The sequence below is a fragment of the Ischnura elegans genome, chromosome 2 (genome assembly GCF_921293095.1).
Source record: "Ischnura elegans chromosome 2, ioIscEleg1.1, whole genome shotgun sequence".
NCBI lineage: Eukaryota > Metazoa > Arthropoda > Insecta > Odonata > Coenagrionidae > Ischnura > Ischnura elegans.
The window spans coordinates 24,547,637-24,565,242 of record NC_060247.1 but is presented as its reverse complement, the minus strand read 5'-3'; the positions used below and the strand labels follow the sequence as shown (position 1 = coordinate 24,565,242).

Genomic DNA, 17,606 nt, shown 5'->3' with positions numbered 1-17,606 from the left:
TCTAATTTAATTCATCCATTACCTTTGTATGCTCTCAAAATTGTTGATTACACAAGCTAGCAAAGTTTCTATAAAGTTTTTTTCATAACGCTACTAACCCTCAGAAAATCTAGCGACCTAAATATGTTATTTTTGAGCCGAGTGAAAGTGGAGAACATTATAATAACCTCTCTGTGAGTCATCCTTTGCCTGCCCCTACTATTAGCGAACGCATTAATGATGGAGATTTCTTTTTTTCACAAGTTTCGACCCCATATTCCACTCCATAATATTTCATCTGGACTTTTTATTAGCCGGCATAGCTCTCGCTTCTTCGGTGTGATGCCATTTTTCGGAGGGGTCACTTGTCGACATGACATTTTCCCTCACCCTCTAAAAGAGGTTTACGCAGTGCGTGTGTGGATCAAGTGCATTCCTCATTCCCTTTATTCATAAAGTACCTCCCCCTCCCTATGAGAGTGTGTGTACATGTCCCGGGGCGACCTTCACCTTTGCTGACATGTCCTCTATGGCCGGCTGCCTCCCGACACCCTTCCCCGCACATTTTTTTACCCCCCTCGCGTCCCCCCCCCCGAGCGATGTCCCCACTCCACCCCCTGCGATCACAAACACACTGTCTCCCGCCCCCATGGCATCGGAAGGGCCTTCCCGCCCCCGTGAGATGGGGGCATCCGGCCAAGTTTCTTCTTCCCAGAGCCTCCTACCGTTCCCCACGGAGAATTACCGGCCCCGACCGGCATTAATTTCATTTCGGGGGCAAAATTTAATAAAGAATGATTTCGGCCGAGGAGGCAAGGACAAGACGGAAGGGTCGGCCAGGGGACTTTCTGGGATTTGGAACCTTATTTTTTCTCTCTCTCCTCGCCCTCATCCTGGATTTGTTGGCTTGAGGATCGGGAAGGATATGTAAGGTAGGACATGACGGAATCGACCCCTTGTATGCGTTCATGTGCTCTAGTTATAGTGTCGCTTACTTGAAAATAGCTGAAGGTCATAAGGCCATGTGGCATTCTTAAATACATAATTGTAGTAACTGTAGGACCAAAATCTAAATGCTTGGCTAAGTAGCGACTACTTGCTCAGAGATAACATTAAGAATCTTGGGACTGATTGAAGTAGTAAATTCACGATCCGACTAGTATCTTTTTTATCATTGTATAAAGGTTGCTATCGATGTCATTTTTTACGAAGCAGCTGCGGAAAGTGTTTCTTACTTTTATCCCCTTGATTGTGAGTTATAACAGCGTTTTTGTCTCTCTCCCCTCTATCAAGTATCCATTATGCACATTACTGCCATTCCCTCCCAGAATGTAATTCTAAGTGCAAACGTTCCCCTCATGGCCTTCAATATGCCCAGCTTTGGCCACAGCAGGGGTCTCACCCCTCGCTCGCTTACGAAAAAAACGAATGAGCTCTCTTCATTACTTTTTTCATTTTTTCTTGACTTCCACGCCACGGAAACGCCACTTCCCGCCGAGATTTTCTGTGTACACGCACATATTTATTTGTGCATGTGAAAGCATGTTCTCATCTAAGCGCTCGCACATATGTGAAACGCCGCCCCGCACTCTGAAGATATAAAAAAGGCTACTTAAGTGTCCATTTAGGGTCGTGTTTGGGGTCCGCGGGGGTCAGCCTGAATCACGGCCTCCGCCCTTCCGCTCAATTTCCTCATGCCACACTGGCCCTCACCCCTAAGCCTTCTTTGCGCAGGTCTCCCTTTATATCTCCTCTCTTAACTATGTTTCTTGCTTTTAAATGAAAGGAAATAATTGGCAACGTACCAATCACTTCCATTATTTTCGAGAATAATTATCTATTAGAATTTTCTAGAATTCGTGAAATATTGCCCGCAAATGTTTTCGTAACACATGGGGACTGAACTAGAACGTGCTCCGGTGTTTTATCAATTTTTTAAGAAAATTACAGAAGGGTAGTAAGAGTGAATGCGGTTGTTTCGTTGGGTAGAAAGGTGAATGACACACAAGGGTATTATAGGCCGGTTTCCATGAGTTGGGGAAGAATAATAGCATAATCCTTTAAAAAATATTTTTAAGTCTGAAATCTGACCTTCCGACATCTATCCGACCCTCTATCTACGCTGACCATCAATTACATGACCCCAATTAGTACGCACTGGCATTCTCGGGTGATTTGCATTGAGCAAATCGATCGAAATAATCGAGCATCAAACGGATGTCTTGGGACATAGTTGGATGGCTGCTACTTGGCACGCGTCACCCAAGATTCATCGCGATATTATTTTCGGAGCATTAATTCGCTCATCACCTCCTCTAACTGCGTCCAGTCTGTCGCTCTGATATGGGCAATGGCGTTATAAATTCAGCGGATTGTATTTTTTTACATGTGCCTCTCCTCCGTGAGACCCATTCATCAACCAGGCCAGTTTCTCAACTGATTGAAGATGAAATTTATGTTTAGTTTCTATACAGCCAGAAAAAGTCTTTTTGACGAGATGTAATAGCAAAATTTTGTGTATCTAATGAGAGTGAAGCGATTTTTGTCTCATTATCGTGCTTAGAAAATCGTTCATGCTTAAAAGCGCGCAGTAAGGATTCTGAGGAGAATGAAATTTTCGAGATGGGCATGCGCTTAAATTGATGCTAAGTATGTATTTTTAGAATTACTCTTTACAAATTGTTTTAGGCTATTCGTATTGAAAATACTAATTTTTCTATTTTCGAACTCGGCTAAGGTCTTTCGATGTCGTTCGATAATTTCTCATGACTAATGTTTTCGAAACCAAGTCATGCAATGTGTATTTAAACACTTTATCTGAGACGCATGTTATTAATATTTATCTCCTTATCCAGAAGAGGTCGCTTGCGATCGTCTCTGCTACACATACCCATTCTTTCTACACATTTTCGTGCTTTGTGGGATCTTCTGAGGCCATAACTCTCTCCCCTCTTTTTTATCATTCGACGCCGAAAACTATCGCCCCATCATTCATCCCCTGCCCCCTCCTTCCGAAGAGTCCCTCCCCCTCCGGCATCACTCCCGCATAGCAATGCCCTGTGGTCACAGCAGTCGTCGAGTCTCGGGGGAGGACGGAGGAAGGTTACAACCACCCTTCCACACCCCGCCCTTCTCAAAAATAACATGAGGAAGACAGGGGTGGTGGTAGCTACGATTCGCGAGAGAGAGGCACATGCTTGGAGAGCCCTATTCACACTTATCGTCCATAATCCAGGCTTGTCACTGCGCGTGGGAGTTTGCAAGTGGCCATTTCGAGTTTTTTTTATGTCCACCGCTAATGCATCCTTCCGCTTCGCTTTTTTCCTTTCTCCATGCACTTATGGACTTCTTGCTGGATCGTCTGCTGTCTTTATCGTTACCCGATGGATTGTTATTATAGCTGTGATTTTAATTGCCCCCTTTTCTCGTTTATTTTTTCACTTATTATATTCTAATGTAAGGGATAACATTCCTAATTAACATTCATATTTAAATTGATATTCTTTTGATTCGACGACTATTCTTGAAAAGAAACTTAATTATCTAAATACGAAGCAAGATTAACTACACAGGTAGATTTTTTTGCCTTCTCCAATGAACATAATGACGCTTTCGTTAGCCTTTTGTTCTAGTGATAATTCACCACACTTACTGGTTGCCGTCTTAAGTGTAGATTACAATCCCTGGTCAATTTACGCGTTTATTTTTTCTAGTGGAATATACTTCTCGCGCTCTCTCTCCTTAGGGGTTTATACCAGACGTCCCAGTCTTTAGGTGGTGGCCATTCCTCGGACCATCTGCAACATTCCGCCACCCATATCCCACGGCGACTCCATCGTAACCCATTCCAGAGCGGCTCGCCATTTTTCATCCCTCTCCTTTCTTTTCCTTCCCTCGCGCCCGCTGCCCCATCCGGTCTCATCTCCATGCCACCCTCCTCCTTCGCCACCCTTTCTATAAAAATGCCCCACCCACTTTCCCCACGCACTCTGCACGCGATCCTCGTCGGCCACATATTGCACGGAAATCCTGACCGGAAGGAAGGGCATTAAAGCCGACTCAAGGGATGTGCTCCCCCCCCCCCCCCGTTCCCTTGACCTGACCTCCTCTCTTCCACCCTTTAGACGCCCTTTTAACTGCCACCACCCACTGCTTTGAAAGTTTTCCCTCTTCTTGGCTTACTTTTCATATTCCTCCGTCACTTACCCTCGTGCTTCCTCCTCTGATATCCTCCTACACAACTGACTTATTCTCAAATATGTAGGTGCCCGACGTAGCCATGAGCGTATTTTATTCAAATTATTCATTAAATCAAAAACTTCTCTTGGGTAAAGAATGAATTGCAAAAGGTGCATTGCCTAAAACCCTTAATTGTCGTTCGATTAAGGCTCTGTTTTATCAAATGAACGCTTTTTAACATTTTTTTTACTGAGCGTAAGGATTATAGAAATATTAAATAGAAATTAAGGAACGGGTTTAGTGTTCTGTAAGCCTAAGCGTACCTATTTTCTTACTCCTCTCTCTACGCTTTATACCATTCTCCTTCCTCTTCTATTTTTCCGATCGTCTGTATCCCACTATCCTTATCCATCGACCCTCTAGCCTTCTCCACATTTCTCCTGCGTAGCCTCGTTCCGAATAAAGTGTCCCCACATCCAAAACCTCAAAGGATCCAAGATATACATTTTTTAGCCCATTGGCCCTTTCCGTTATGGCTGAATTCTTTACGACGGACATAAATAGGGCGATAAGTCCACAATGGAGTGCTTCTCCTCCCAGCAGCGTTGGTCATATTCTCGCGGCAAGGCGACTGCGCCATCAGAAAAACTCGACTCCTCAGCGTGTATTTATTGCTATCCGACACGTAATAAGTCGTTACTCCTTGAATAGTTTTTCTTCTCTTCCATTTTTGTTTCCGTATGTATAATTTTATTCAATATGGCTATCCGTAAATCTAAGATATGTACTATTTATAAAGTGAGATCGAATTATTATATGAAAGTTAAAGATTGAAGGATTAGCAACTATCAGAAATTTGAAATTTTAATTGACAATGCGATATAATGAATGATTCAGTATTTCAAATATTATGTTCAGGTAACGTTAATGAAATGATAATTTGTGAAAACGTTGGAACCTAGTCGACTTTGAAGTATAAAAATTCAGCCAGATGATATAGATCATTGCCCCTAAACGTAATTCTCTACGCCGGATCTTCATAGAAACAGGTTTTCGTTAATCATGAGTTAAGTAAGATATTGAGTTAATAAGAGTGTAATTTATTAATTAACGGATATCACCTCTACGTGTATGTGTGCCTAATGGTTCATCTCTTTATTGGTTAATGTAATTTCCTGATTACCTTCCCTTCACTTCGGTGCTTGAAAGAAGTGGTTCGAGTGTATTGATACTCAATGGCAGTTGAATTTTCGGGGGTCTCATTGGTACTTGGGGCTAAATTTCTCCAGGTCATCTGCCTCATCCCTTGAGCTCGCGTGAGGCATCGTTCAGCAGTTTGGCGCGATATCGGTCGAGTCCTTGGCTCGCAGCACATTAAAGCGTTAATTGTAACGGTCGGATAATTACGCCTGGGGGCAGGGAATCGCAGTTTCGATCGGCACTTATCCCGGGAAACGTCCGATAGAAATTCGTGGCCGGAGAGCGCGGGGAGGCGCTTGGGCCTTTTATTGGGGATATGACCGTGTGAGTCCCCGGGGCCATTGCGCCTCTCTCCCTATCATGCTGGCCTCCCTATTGGGGGAAGGCAATCAGGGGATCGCGTCCCCTTCCAGTGGGAAACTTCAATCAACTGCCTCCCTCTCTCTCTCTCTCGAGCCATATCCACTCCCTACCCCTCCTCCTCCTCCCTCGAGCCTAAAACGGTCCGTATGCCATCCGCCAATTTTCCTCCTCGTGAATCTTCCGCCTTTTCTTCCCATACACTCCCACCAACGGTGACTGATTCCTTGTGCTATAAACGTTTTGACGATTTATTTTTGAAATTGTTCTACTTTCGTCCATAGACGTGCCGTTAAAAATCAAAATATCCCAACTCTTGGATCGCAAATTATCTTTTGTCCATCGAGTGCACAATATTAACTATTTGGACACTGTTGAGAGCGCTATGATCTTTCCTTTCATTGAATCTCTTTTAAATTTCAATCTGTCCAATCTACATATATCAAATGAAGAAGGTAAATTTAATCAGTAATAAGTCGGTTTTCGGGTCTTGTAGTGCGAAGTTTTAACAGCAGTCGAGGTAAAAACAATGTGTGGTTAGATTTTTATCAGAAATTCATCATTTTGGCCATTTGATGCTATTTTTACTTCAAAAAGGTCTCTTGGATCGTCGTGAGAAATGGCAGTCATGAGATGAATTCTTAAGTTTATATTGATTACGCCAACCCCTGGGGTTTTGTGAAATGAACCCCAAGTTTCTCCCAGCCCATTCTGTGGGAGGTGATTACAACGTATCGTCACATAAGGTCATTCATTCGTCGAAAATTAAATAGGATATCCCTCGAATCTTTTTGAGCAGGAAAATTATAGGGTCGCTCGCGTGCCCTCCTCTCTCCCCTAACAGACCGTGCCTTTCGAAGAAATCAAGAATCATCTTCGTCGGAAAATTACCGCTCCAGAGAGTTTTTGGCGACGTCTTTTACTTTCAAGCGATGCGCTAAGGGTTTCGGTCGGAATCTTTTTCGTTTCTCGGGGCGCGCAGTGGGCGTTATCAAAGGGACCTAGGGCGGAATACAAAAGGAGTCGTCGCGATTCCCAACCCCATGCCGACACAGCCTGCTCTGTGTGTTGCATTGCCTTCTCGCCATTTTTCTCATTTTTCTTTCTTTTTTGTGGATGAAAAGTAAGGACCAAGAAGGATAATACGGAAGGGGCTGTGAGGGGTGGGGTGGGGCGTTTAGGGTATGTGATAGGCGAAGCAGATGGGGTCCCGAGGGAGAAAATTGGGAATGTGTTCATGTGGCCGAAGCGGGATATATTTTTTATGGTCGCCCGAGGATGAAATTCAGCAGCCTGTCCTTCAAAATGCGTATCACATGTTGAATAAGAGGAACGGGGTGGTGGAAGAAGTCTGTAATGTGGGCGGGGAAGGGTTCCTAACGCTCGGCGAAGCGTGAGAGTATTCGCTTAGCAGATATCTTACTCAGGTAGCTTTTCTAACTCGTCGCTTTTCAGTCCTTTTACAGTGTTTATAAGACCATTGATTAGAACGATAGAAGTTAAACTCCACTCGCTGGTGAGGCATGCATAGCCATATTTTGGCCATTGCGAAAAAACACATGATTGGCGTGATTACAGAACATAATTTGTAAATAAAAAATTGCTATTTATTGGAAACTACCCGTTAGCTCATAAACAAGATCCCATGCCGTTATATAATCTTATGAAAATGTTTAAAAAGATTATTTCCCATTTGCGCCACGGCATTACATTTTCATCTCTGGCGCAGTTTCAGAATATTGGCGGCTAAGACCTTGGAGTGGATGTGATTGGCGCACATAGGTCAGACGTAGCGGGAGGAGACAAAGTCTTCGAACGACACCCGGATGTCGCCCCTTGCTCACTGCCAGCCTTTCGTCACAATGGCCGTTTTTCCATCCCACCCTTCGTAAATGGCCACTTGAGGGCGTAGTGAGCCGCCCACGGAATTACGGTGGAAAGGGCAGTATTGTTTGAAAGGGATAGAGGCTGTGGAAGTCATCGATCTCATCTTCCTTGGTCCTTAATCGAAAAATTGAGGGAATTCGTGATTATACATCATGTATGCAGTTAAATTTATATTTTTAGTATTTCTACTTTAGTTAAAAATAGTTTAGTCACTTTAGCAAAGGTAATTAAGGAGCCTCAAACTTGCCAAATGATGGTTTAACGAGGAATATTTGCAAATGTATGCTTCTTAAAGCCCCAAATTCTAAAATGCCTATAAGTTATCGATGATGACGTTAGGATGCATGGAAAGGAATCAGGAACTGAAGAGGTTGAGTGATATTGAGCTTTCAATAATAATTACAACATATCATCTCCATGAGAGGTATATACTTACGACAGTGGCTCTCATTTGTCTGCGATCCTGTGCGTAGTTAAGGAGTTGAGTATGATATGGGGTGTTGATGGTAAGGAAGGGGTGGTTGGACAAGAAACAAGGGGACGGAGCAGGAAGGAAAGTGGGAGTAAAATGCGTCTTTTATCTCTCCTTCTCCCTTAGTGTTTCTCGCGTTTCATTTTTTTAACTTGTCATCTTCCCCTCGCAAATGCCTACCGTTTTGCCTCTCCGAAACATCCAGCTCCTTCCCCATCTCTCTTTCAATATCTCTTGTTGTGGATTAATCGCCCTTTCTTTTAACCCCCTCGCCCGTTGTGGCCATTCTTCCTGCCACCCTCACTGCCCTTCAGCTCTTTGTTCTACGCTGTTTTATAGCCATTCGTGCGTGATTGCAGTAGGTACCTTGAGTGAGGAACACTTTTAATCACCTTTCGCGTAATATGCGTTAAGTTTATCGTTTTGAGGCTGACTTAGTATTTTGGCGTTTTCTAAATAAATTCTGCTTTTCGTTTTGTATTAACATTGATTACGAGTCTAAATAATATACTTAATATAAGTCATAAACAGTAAGGAAATTTTGCAATAGAACACGCTTTTAGCGAGATGCAATATTAACAATTCCAATTGCTTTACGCTCAGTTCAAATACGTAACCATGGTCAAAAAATATTTTATCATAAATACGTAAGAATGGTATTCTTAGTTATTGTTCGAAAATTTCGCGACCTTAGTGGTGCCATCGCAGGAAAATGCTTAACCGAAAGATCGGCCTCTAAAATGTTTTTTTCTCGTGCATACCACTGCGTTGACTCCAAGCCTCACACCGGGATGGCTGTAAACTGGCCCGAGTTGTGATAGGGACGTGAGACTTTGAGAGCCCGACCCGAAACACATTCCACATTGTACGTGAGTTGGGAAAGGAAAAATCCTCTATCTCGCACTCCTCCGTTGACGTACTTTAATTCAGTGCGTCTTTTAGGCCTTCATTCCGGTCACGTTCTTCGAACGTTCGGTAGAATATTTCCTACTGTTCTATACATTCCTTATGGGTATTTTTATTTTTTCCTTTTCCCTCCCTTGAAGAGATCCATTCATTCCGTGCTATCAGTCACGATAAAGAAATTGTGGAAGGGGTTGAGTTAGAGTCCAATCGTATCAGTGGATAATGATTTATTTACTATAATCGAGTGATTTTATTTAATGTTTTCTATTTTTTTGAAACTTGAAGTTTAGTCCTTAAAGAGTATATTTTCAGCAATATAATCCTGAATTAAAGAGAAGGCTATGAGCGAAGTGGCCAGAAACTAATGCCCATTTTCTTTTCTTTTTTGCAGAACCTAGCAGTTACCTATGCTCCACATGCAAGAACCGCTTCGGATCAGCGTGGTCGCTGATGCAGCATGTCCAGACCAATCATGGAATCAAGATCTACGTCGAGTCCTCCCCACTATCCTCCTCCTCCACGTCTTCCTCGTCCTCGGCTTCGTCGCTCTCCTCCGCCGGAGGCTTGCCTGCGGGGACATCAACTCCCCTTTCCGCACCCGCGGCACCAAGGCTCTGCGACCTCTCCAGGACGCCGACGGGAACCGGTTCCCTGAGCGTCGGCGGTTTGGGTTCCCTCCAGCCTCCGATCCCCACGTCTACGGCCGCGCTCGCAGCCGCCCTGGACCCGCACAACCCCTTTGGACTCCTCCGTATGCCCCTCGGCGACAGGCAGTTCAACCCCCACTCCCACCACCCGCACTCCCACCCCCACGGACCTCCTCCCCCGCCCCCGCCGCCGCCTCCACACCACCATCACCACCACCACGGACAGAACCACCATCATCACCCGCACCACCATCACCACGCGCCGTCCTCGGTGGCACCTCCGCCTCCTCCGCCACCGTCGCACGTGTCCAGTCCCTTCTCCAGACCAACCTCTAGTCACGACTTCCGCATGGAGCAGCTCGTATCTGAGCAGTTCAGGCTCAATCCTCACCATGCACTGGGCCTCGCCGCAGCGGCTGCAGCGGCGGCAGCTTCCCAGTTCGAGCCTCCTCCACCACCAACCAGCGGTTCCTCGTCGAGGCCTCCGCCCCCGCCACCGTTCCCGTCAGTTCCTTCATCCACTGCTTCCTCCACGGATCATTTCGACAGAGCGGCTGCGGCGGTGGCGGCGGCTGCGGCAGCGGCGGCCGCAGCTGCGGCTGGACCAACCTCTAAGTTACCACTTGGACTCTCGACCGAGCCCACACTCGACTTCTACTCACAGAGATTAAGGCAGTTGGCGGGAACAAACGGTCCCACAGCACCCGCTGGTGCAGCGCACACCAGCCCCGGTTCTGGAGAACCATCCTCGCCGTCTCCTCGGAAGGCGATGCTGACACCCCCTTTTGCCACCAGTCCAGGGAGCTTGGCACCTCCACCACCCCCTCCTCCTCCGACCCCAACGCGGCAGACACCACCAAGGGCTTCGACTCCACGACCAGGGAGTCGCCAGTCTCCAACGACTCCTAACAAATTGAGAGACGAGCCCACCCTTGGATTGCCACTCTCCCTCCAGCTACCAGTGCAGCCAGCAAGACCACGATCAGCGTGCACTCCTCCCAGGGCACCACCCGAGGCCCTACCTCCCCCAAGACCAGCGTCCGGCAGATGTACGCCCCCATTGGCCGTGGCATCCACTCCCGTCACTCCTGTGACCCCTTCGGGGCCCGGAGGTAAAGGTGGAAACTCCCTAAGCCGCCTGAAGACTTGCGAATTCTGTGGAAAACGCTTCCGATTTATAAGCAGTCTAGTCGCTCACAGAAGAATCCATGCGGGAGAGAAGACCTATACTTGTTACATTTGCAAGCATTCAACAAACCAGCCCGCAAAATTTAAAAGGCACATGAAAAGCCATCGGCGTGATGCGGCCAAGCCTTCTTCATCCAGCACAGAAGGAGAGGAGAAAGATACCAATGAAGAGGTGAAAAAGGGAACATCCAATGGGGAAGTTGAAGTCTCTCCAGAGGAAAACAACAATGCCGGCGGAGAGAATGGCTCCGTTGGAGAATCTGCGGAAAGTGTCGAGGAAGAGCAAGAGGTAGAGGAGGAAGCTGATGAGGCTGAAGACGAGGAGAATCCAGAGGAGGACATGATCGAAGATGAGGATATTGAAGATGAAGAGGAGGAGATGGAGCTCGAGGAAGATGATGAGCCTGAGCAAGAGGATGAAGACGAAGACGGAGATGGTGAAGGAGAGGCCCCAGAGGATTTGACCACGAAATCCGCTTCCAGCGCTCACTCCACCCCTCCCGATGCTGTTTCATCATCACGTCCCACAACCTCCCCTAAGTCAATATCTCCTCTTCCCTCTAAGAACTCTGCAGCTGCAGCCGCCGCCGCCGCGGCAGCGATGGCGTCATCTGCAAGCTCATTGGTCGGAGAGTTGATGGATAAGTTTGGACTCAGCAATATTTCGCAATACCACGAGGCTTACAAGCAGGCTCTTCAGGAATCGGGAGGTAAACTCCAGCAGAAGGATGAAAGGCTAAGGTTCTCACAGCAACGTATGGGTGGCATGAATAACATTTGCGACAACAACAATGTTAGCGGAAAGATGTCTGGCCCCCCGCCCCCCTTGCCGCCACCACCCTCCGTGTCCGCAGCCGCGGCCGCGGTAGCCGCCGTCGCCGCCGAAAATGGCGTCGACAAGGCCGCATCCCTGAGATTCCGGGAAGAGTTCGCAAAAGGTTTGCTCGGACATGCCGCTCCGTTGCACGATGCTCTTGGTCCACATGGTCTCTTCGGCGCCGCATTTGGCCCAGAGAATCCATTTGACGCCACGAGCAAGAGACTGAAATTGGACCTGGACAACAGTCTTCACCACCATCATCACCATCACCTAACAGCCGCGTTAGGTGGAAGGGGAGCTGGACATTCGGGCGAACGCCTGGATGGACTATACGCAGGACTGTGGCTGCCAGCGATGGCACCCAGAGACATCTTCGGAGGGGGTGGCGAGACCGCATTGGGACTCGAGCATCACCATCATCACCTACTGTCCTCCGCCAGGGGCGGTAAACCTACGTCTTCGGCGGAAGCAGCCCTGAAAAACGCGGGCCTGAGGTTAGGAGACGCGCTGGGTGGACCTAAGCCCGGGCCCAGTGCTTCTGCGGTGGCTGCGGCAGCTGCCGCGGCAGCAGCGGGACTCAACTTGGGCGCCCTGGCTCCTAGTCCGGCCGCCTCAGCGGCTGCAGCGGCGGCCGCCGCAGCCGCAGCCTCACAGCACAACCAGATGAAGAAGGACTCGCGGAGGAACGACACGTGCGAGTTTTGCGGGAAGGTGTTCAAGAATTGCAGCAACCTCACGGTGCACAGGAGGTCGCATACCGGAGAGAAGCCGTACAAGTGCGAGCTGTGCAGTTACGCATGCGCACAGTCGTCCAAGCTCACGAGACACATGAAGACGCACGGGAGGCTCGGGAAGGACGTTTACCGATGTCGCTTCTGCGAGATGCCCTTTTCGGTGCCCTCGACGCTTGAGAAGCACATGAGGAAGTGTGTGGTGAACCAAGGTGGAAAGGCGATGGGCGGAGGCGCAGGGCTCCTTCCATCGCTCATCAGCGGAGAGGACACTGGCGACTCTTCGGCATCCGCCTCTAAAGACACCACATGACTCTTCCCCTGGGGAGGATTCCGCCACGTCCCGATGCAGAGCATATACTAAAAAGAGTCCCGCAAGATTCGTCAGTCTCTCGTCGAAATGAGGGAGAAAAAACTGACGCCCGACTCTTAGTGTGTTCGTCTCTGCATTTTCGGTGGAACCGAAGGCTAATATCAGTTCATCCTCCCTGGTGGAAGTATCTTCCCCTGGAAGCATTACCCAATGCGTTGCACGTGTGAGTGCTCTGTACATAGATAAAGACTACGTATCGCTAAACCCTCGCATAAAAAGTTCTTCAGTATTCCGGCGTTCTCGCGCCGGTTGAAGAAAGTTTCAAGATGGTGAATTGTGGAGAAAAGGACTCCTTTTTGTGCCTGCGTGTGTAATATATTTTAGAGGAGGATTGGACATTTGAAAAAAAATGAGAGAGACCTCTTTCTGTCACATTTCAATTAAACTAAAACTTTAACGCAATTTAACACGTGAAATGAAGTGTGATAAGTGGCCAACACAATGGCGTGAAAGGAAGACGCTGAACTCTTCAACTCCTTTGTTTCTATTTCCGCTCGAACCAGGACTCGCAAAAGAGTGGATTCTTGTCGAATTAAATTTCTCTTTCGTTGGCAATGCGTGTGCGTGCGTGTGTGTATGAATGTGTTAATATATCTGCCGGAACTTTCATTTTTTTGGAAGGGCCTTCACGTAGTTAATGGCAATTGATAATGTTATCTGTTTCCGAGTGTTATTATCGTCATTCAAATCAAAGCGAAATGCTCTGCTCCCATTGGAAGATATTGTGAAATTGGGACAATAGTGAAAATACAAGTGCAACCAAATTTTCCCATCGGCGCTCGGTATGGAGCACTCATTACCATCCATATTTCACTCGAGTTTATCAGACTTCTTTTTCATGTCAAATATCAGTGTTCAACCAATTCACACCTGCGGAGGATCTCACAACCAGATTGGCATCCTTCAGAGTACGCAAGGGTGATGAATATAATACGTGGGAATTTTAATGGTTCAAATTTTTGAAGTGCCAGTGAAAAAAGTACTATGGTTTCTATGTTGATTGAAAGGACCAGGGTGATAAAAGGCACTGGCTGGGCAATGTATTGTATTTTTGAACCTTTGATTAGCATTCTAAGTTGGTGGACAAAAATGTTGCCTCTCTGTGTGTTTAACTACAGTTTTTGAATTGCAATCATAAAATTCATGTAAATGTTCTCTAAATAGATTTTCTAACTCTTACATATTGTCAATTGCTGATCTTCTGTCATTGTAGTCAAAGTAGTATTTTTTTCAAAGTTACAAAATTCACTGCAAATACTGTTTTCTTCATTGTATCTTTATTTGTTTGACAATGGTAAATGCTTACAAACAAAATTTGCTCGCAGGACATATTATGTGTAACGGATAATTGAACTAAATTTTTCATGTATTCACTGCATGTCCAAGGTGATACGAAAATAATTTAAAACTTGGGTGCATTCTCAAAAATCCTACCTCTCTGCGTTTCTTACGTAGCTAATCAATGCAGTTTTTATCATTATCAAAAGGTTACTTTTAATTAAGCGGTTTGTTTTAAACTAAAATTTGTAACTATGTCATTTTCCTAATTTTGATGGCTCCTCGTACTGCCACGACATTTTTAAAATTTCTATTTCAATTGCCCAACACGTGTTCTATGTAATGTTTGCGTGTTATGCTCACAGCGATACAAATTAGGGCATTTTTCAAATCGATTACCTATTGTAGCTTCGAAGTTATTTTCGTCAATTTTGAGTAAAATAGTCATGGAATATCTTGATAGATCAATATCAGCCCGTGTTCAATCCCACGTCCTGGTCCTTGACCAGATATATTTTTGTAAAAACCTTCCGATGTTTCAGCCTAACTTCCGCCCTCATAACAAATTGGGTTGAAAAGACCTCTCCGATTTTCTCAGGAATTGAATGACTCGATTCAACGGAAATTTATGCAATTATTAGTGTCAAAACATTTGTTGTAACCTTGGTTATCTTTACATGGGGATTATATTTTCTGCTTAAATTATCCTTCGTTGCATTTGCTTTGCCGCTTCTAAGCTGAAGCTCGTTAGTCTTTAATCATTTGCACCTTATTGAGGAATTCAACGTTCAATTTTACATTCCGGATTTATTTTTTAAATATATCCATTCTAACGTCGCTGACCAACTTTCTGATTTAAGTTCTGTGGAAATATTTTAACTGCTAGGTAGTTTATCTGAATTGTGATCGTGTTGTGCCAAGACATTTGGGAAGAGAAGTGCGAGTACAAACGACCACCGGGAGTATCAAGCCTGTAGTGGTCTGCTCGTAATATCGTTGCAGAAAAGAGATCTTATTGTATTTTTTTATTCCAGAAGGAGGATTAAAATTTCTCATTCATTCCAATCTACCTGATCTTAATTTCAACTCTTGCCACAGTTTAAATGCCGTGCTACGCCTTTTTCTTAAGTTGACTTCATTAAAACTTGATACTGATCTGCCTCTTACCCTGATTTTTCGATAATCTACATGAGAATGAAACTCATTATTCCATTGCCCCCCCCCTTTTAACCTCTAGTAATTCATATGCGAGTCCCATTAATTATAATAAAAGGTCTTTCCGGAAATAATACACGAAGTGCTCTGTGAGATATTTGGAAAAAGTGAATCCTGTACATTGTGTTAATGTAAATAGGTGATGTGATGATTATGTATACCTAAAATTAAGAAGTGTACGGTAAGCTTGTGGCAAGTCCAACATGCGTTTTTTATGGACAATGTTATTCCATTATTCGCCTCTCCTCTAAGTAAGTTTTAAATAATGATGTGACTAAATATTTATGGAAGGTTCCAAAGTGATTAACGAGATAACACTTCACGTGTAACACTGCAACAAAGGCAACACCCGCACTTATGTTAATGGCATTGTTAGACGAAATGGGATCGTTAAGTTACGCCATTAAAGTACGCAATTTATGGCGTAAAGGGACTATATGTCGATATTTCTAAAATATTTATCCCCAAATGGGAAGGTTTTCAGAGAAAGGTGTCATGGACTGAGTTGATACTCCTATGGGAGAGCCGACATGTACCCATCTCAATGTAAACGCATTGTGCACCCACCGTTCATTTCCTGTCATTATGCTATGTGTGTGTGTGTGAGTGTGTGCAATTGCGTGTGATATTTGGAACTCTGTATTTACACGGGCACTATGTTCCTCTGATTAGTGTTTTTCGTAGAAACATGTAATAACGGTCTTCGGACGCGGTTTGTGTTGAGAAGGAGAAAATACGAAAATGGCGATTCAAAAAAATGTTTTGTTGAAATACATGTCTGGTATTGTTATATGTTTCCCAGTTTCTTGTGTCCTGTGACTCGGGAAAAAGCATTTACCAAAAATTTAGAGGTTATTTGTTCAAAGGAATGAAGTAAAAAATGGTAAAAAGGCGTTCTCTATTCTACTAGAATCAAATATCTAGCAAAAGAATCGCAGTGAAAGAGAACGCTTTTTTCATGAGTAGACTTTTAAACGTTGTACAAAGGTTTTCCGCATTATGTTTGTTTGTATAGTTTCACGAAAGTAGTTGTTTTATCTCAATCTAATCGTATTGTTGGTAGTGGCAGCGTGTATTAATTTTTTTACCCAGACATTTTTATTAACAGGGTAAGAAACTATTACGATGTCATTAGAGTGTTTAGTTTGCCTGAGAATTTTGACGGATCTTTTGACACACTTCCAGGGTATTTGAAGATAAGAAAAGTTTCTTTATTAATTTATTTTGAGATTATTCCGTTAGAATTATTCGCGTTTTAGGTTCTATTTCGGCTTCGTTCAATACTACTGCATTGATTTGCTTCCACTTCAAGGCTAAAAAAATATGTTCAATATATATATCGTAACAATTGAATCACCGATTGCATTTTAGCGTTCTCTGTTGACATTCACAAACATTTTTCTAAGATTAAAAACTCCTGATGCTTTTCAGCATTAAGAATATTTTGGAAATCTGAGGCTGCTGCTAAGGTGGCTCATTCAATTCATTCCATGTATTTGTTTTGAGTGTTGAATGGTTAAGTGATAACTTAAAAAAAGTAACTAACTTCTTTAAAGGAAGCCTTGTGATTCCCTTGGCTTACACAAAATAAGATTCAGCGATAGGGATGCGCCGAGGAAACCAAAGACTGGCTTCTGTCAAATTTTTACTCTATGCGTGCAATCGGGACTTCATGGTTGAAGAATGACGCTGAAGAGGTCTAAGAAAGAAGTTTAAATAATTTAACCGACTAGAAAAATATATTTAGAGAGAGAAAGAGTGGGGGTCACGAGAGAAAGCAATTTGAGGATAGAGACGATTATTATAAAGAGAAAAGATGAGTTTGTGCGCGAGAGAAATGATCTTAGGTGACAGTGAAGTCGATGCTGATGGGGAAAAGTGTTAAGATATCAGAATAAGAACTCCTAGTTCTTTATTGCGGTGGATTTGTTTTTGTTCCATGTCTGTTTGTTTTATTTATCTTGTACATGTAATGTACCAAATATGCATAAGTAGAATTGAGTATATGTATTTATGATGATTGTCAAACAGTTTGTTTTTATTAAAGGCTTCTTTAATAGACTTCATCTTGTTATTATTTACTGACTGAAATCCCTTTAATTATATCCCAAGAACAAACTTTTGTATTCTTAAATGAATATGTTGAGCAAAAGGTATTGGCGATGCAAATGGCATACGATCATTACTTAGAACACGAACAAGATTAATGATGCCAAGAAATGTGACTGAATATATAGAATAAAAGAGGTAAATTCACAATATGAAGAGATTGGTAAACGGAATGGCATTAAACAACGAGCTCTTAGAAATGTACATGGTAGGTATTAACGTATGAATTACCTATGCCTTGAAGAGGTTCATAAACCTTTTT

At 44.3% G+C, this 17,606-nt stretch overlaps 1 protein-coding gene across 1 annotated transcript in view; it reads left to right on the top strand.

The window, feature by feature from the left end:
- The window catches only part of LOC124153482 (B-cell lymphoma/leukemia 11B), a 210,715-nt gene extending 193,418 nt beyond the window's left edge, over positions 1-17,297 (top strand). The window contains exon 4 of the mRNA XM_046526671.1: positions 9,375-17,297. Within this exon, the coding sequence (XP_046382627.1) occupies positions 9,375-12,682 (3,308 nt within the window). The 3' untranslated portion in view covers positions 12,683-17,297. The remainder of the gene's footprint in view (positions 1-9,374) is intronic.
- The last annotated feature ends 309 nt before the right edge of the window (positions 17,298-17,606 follow it).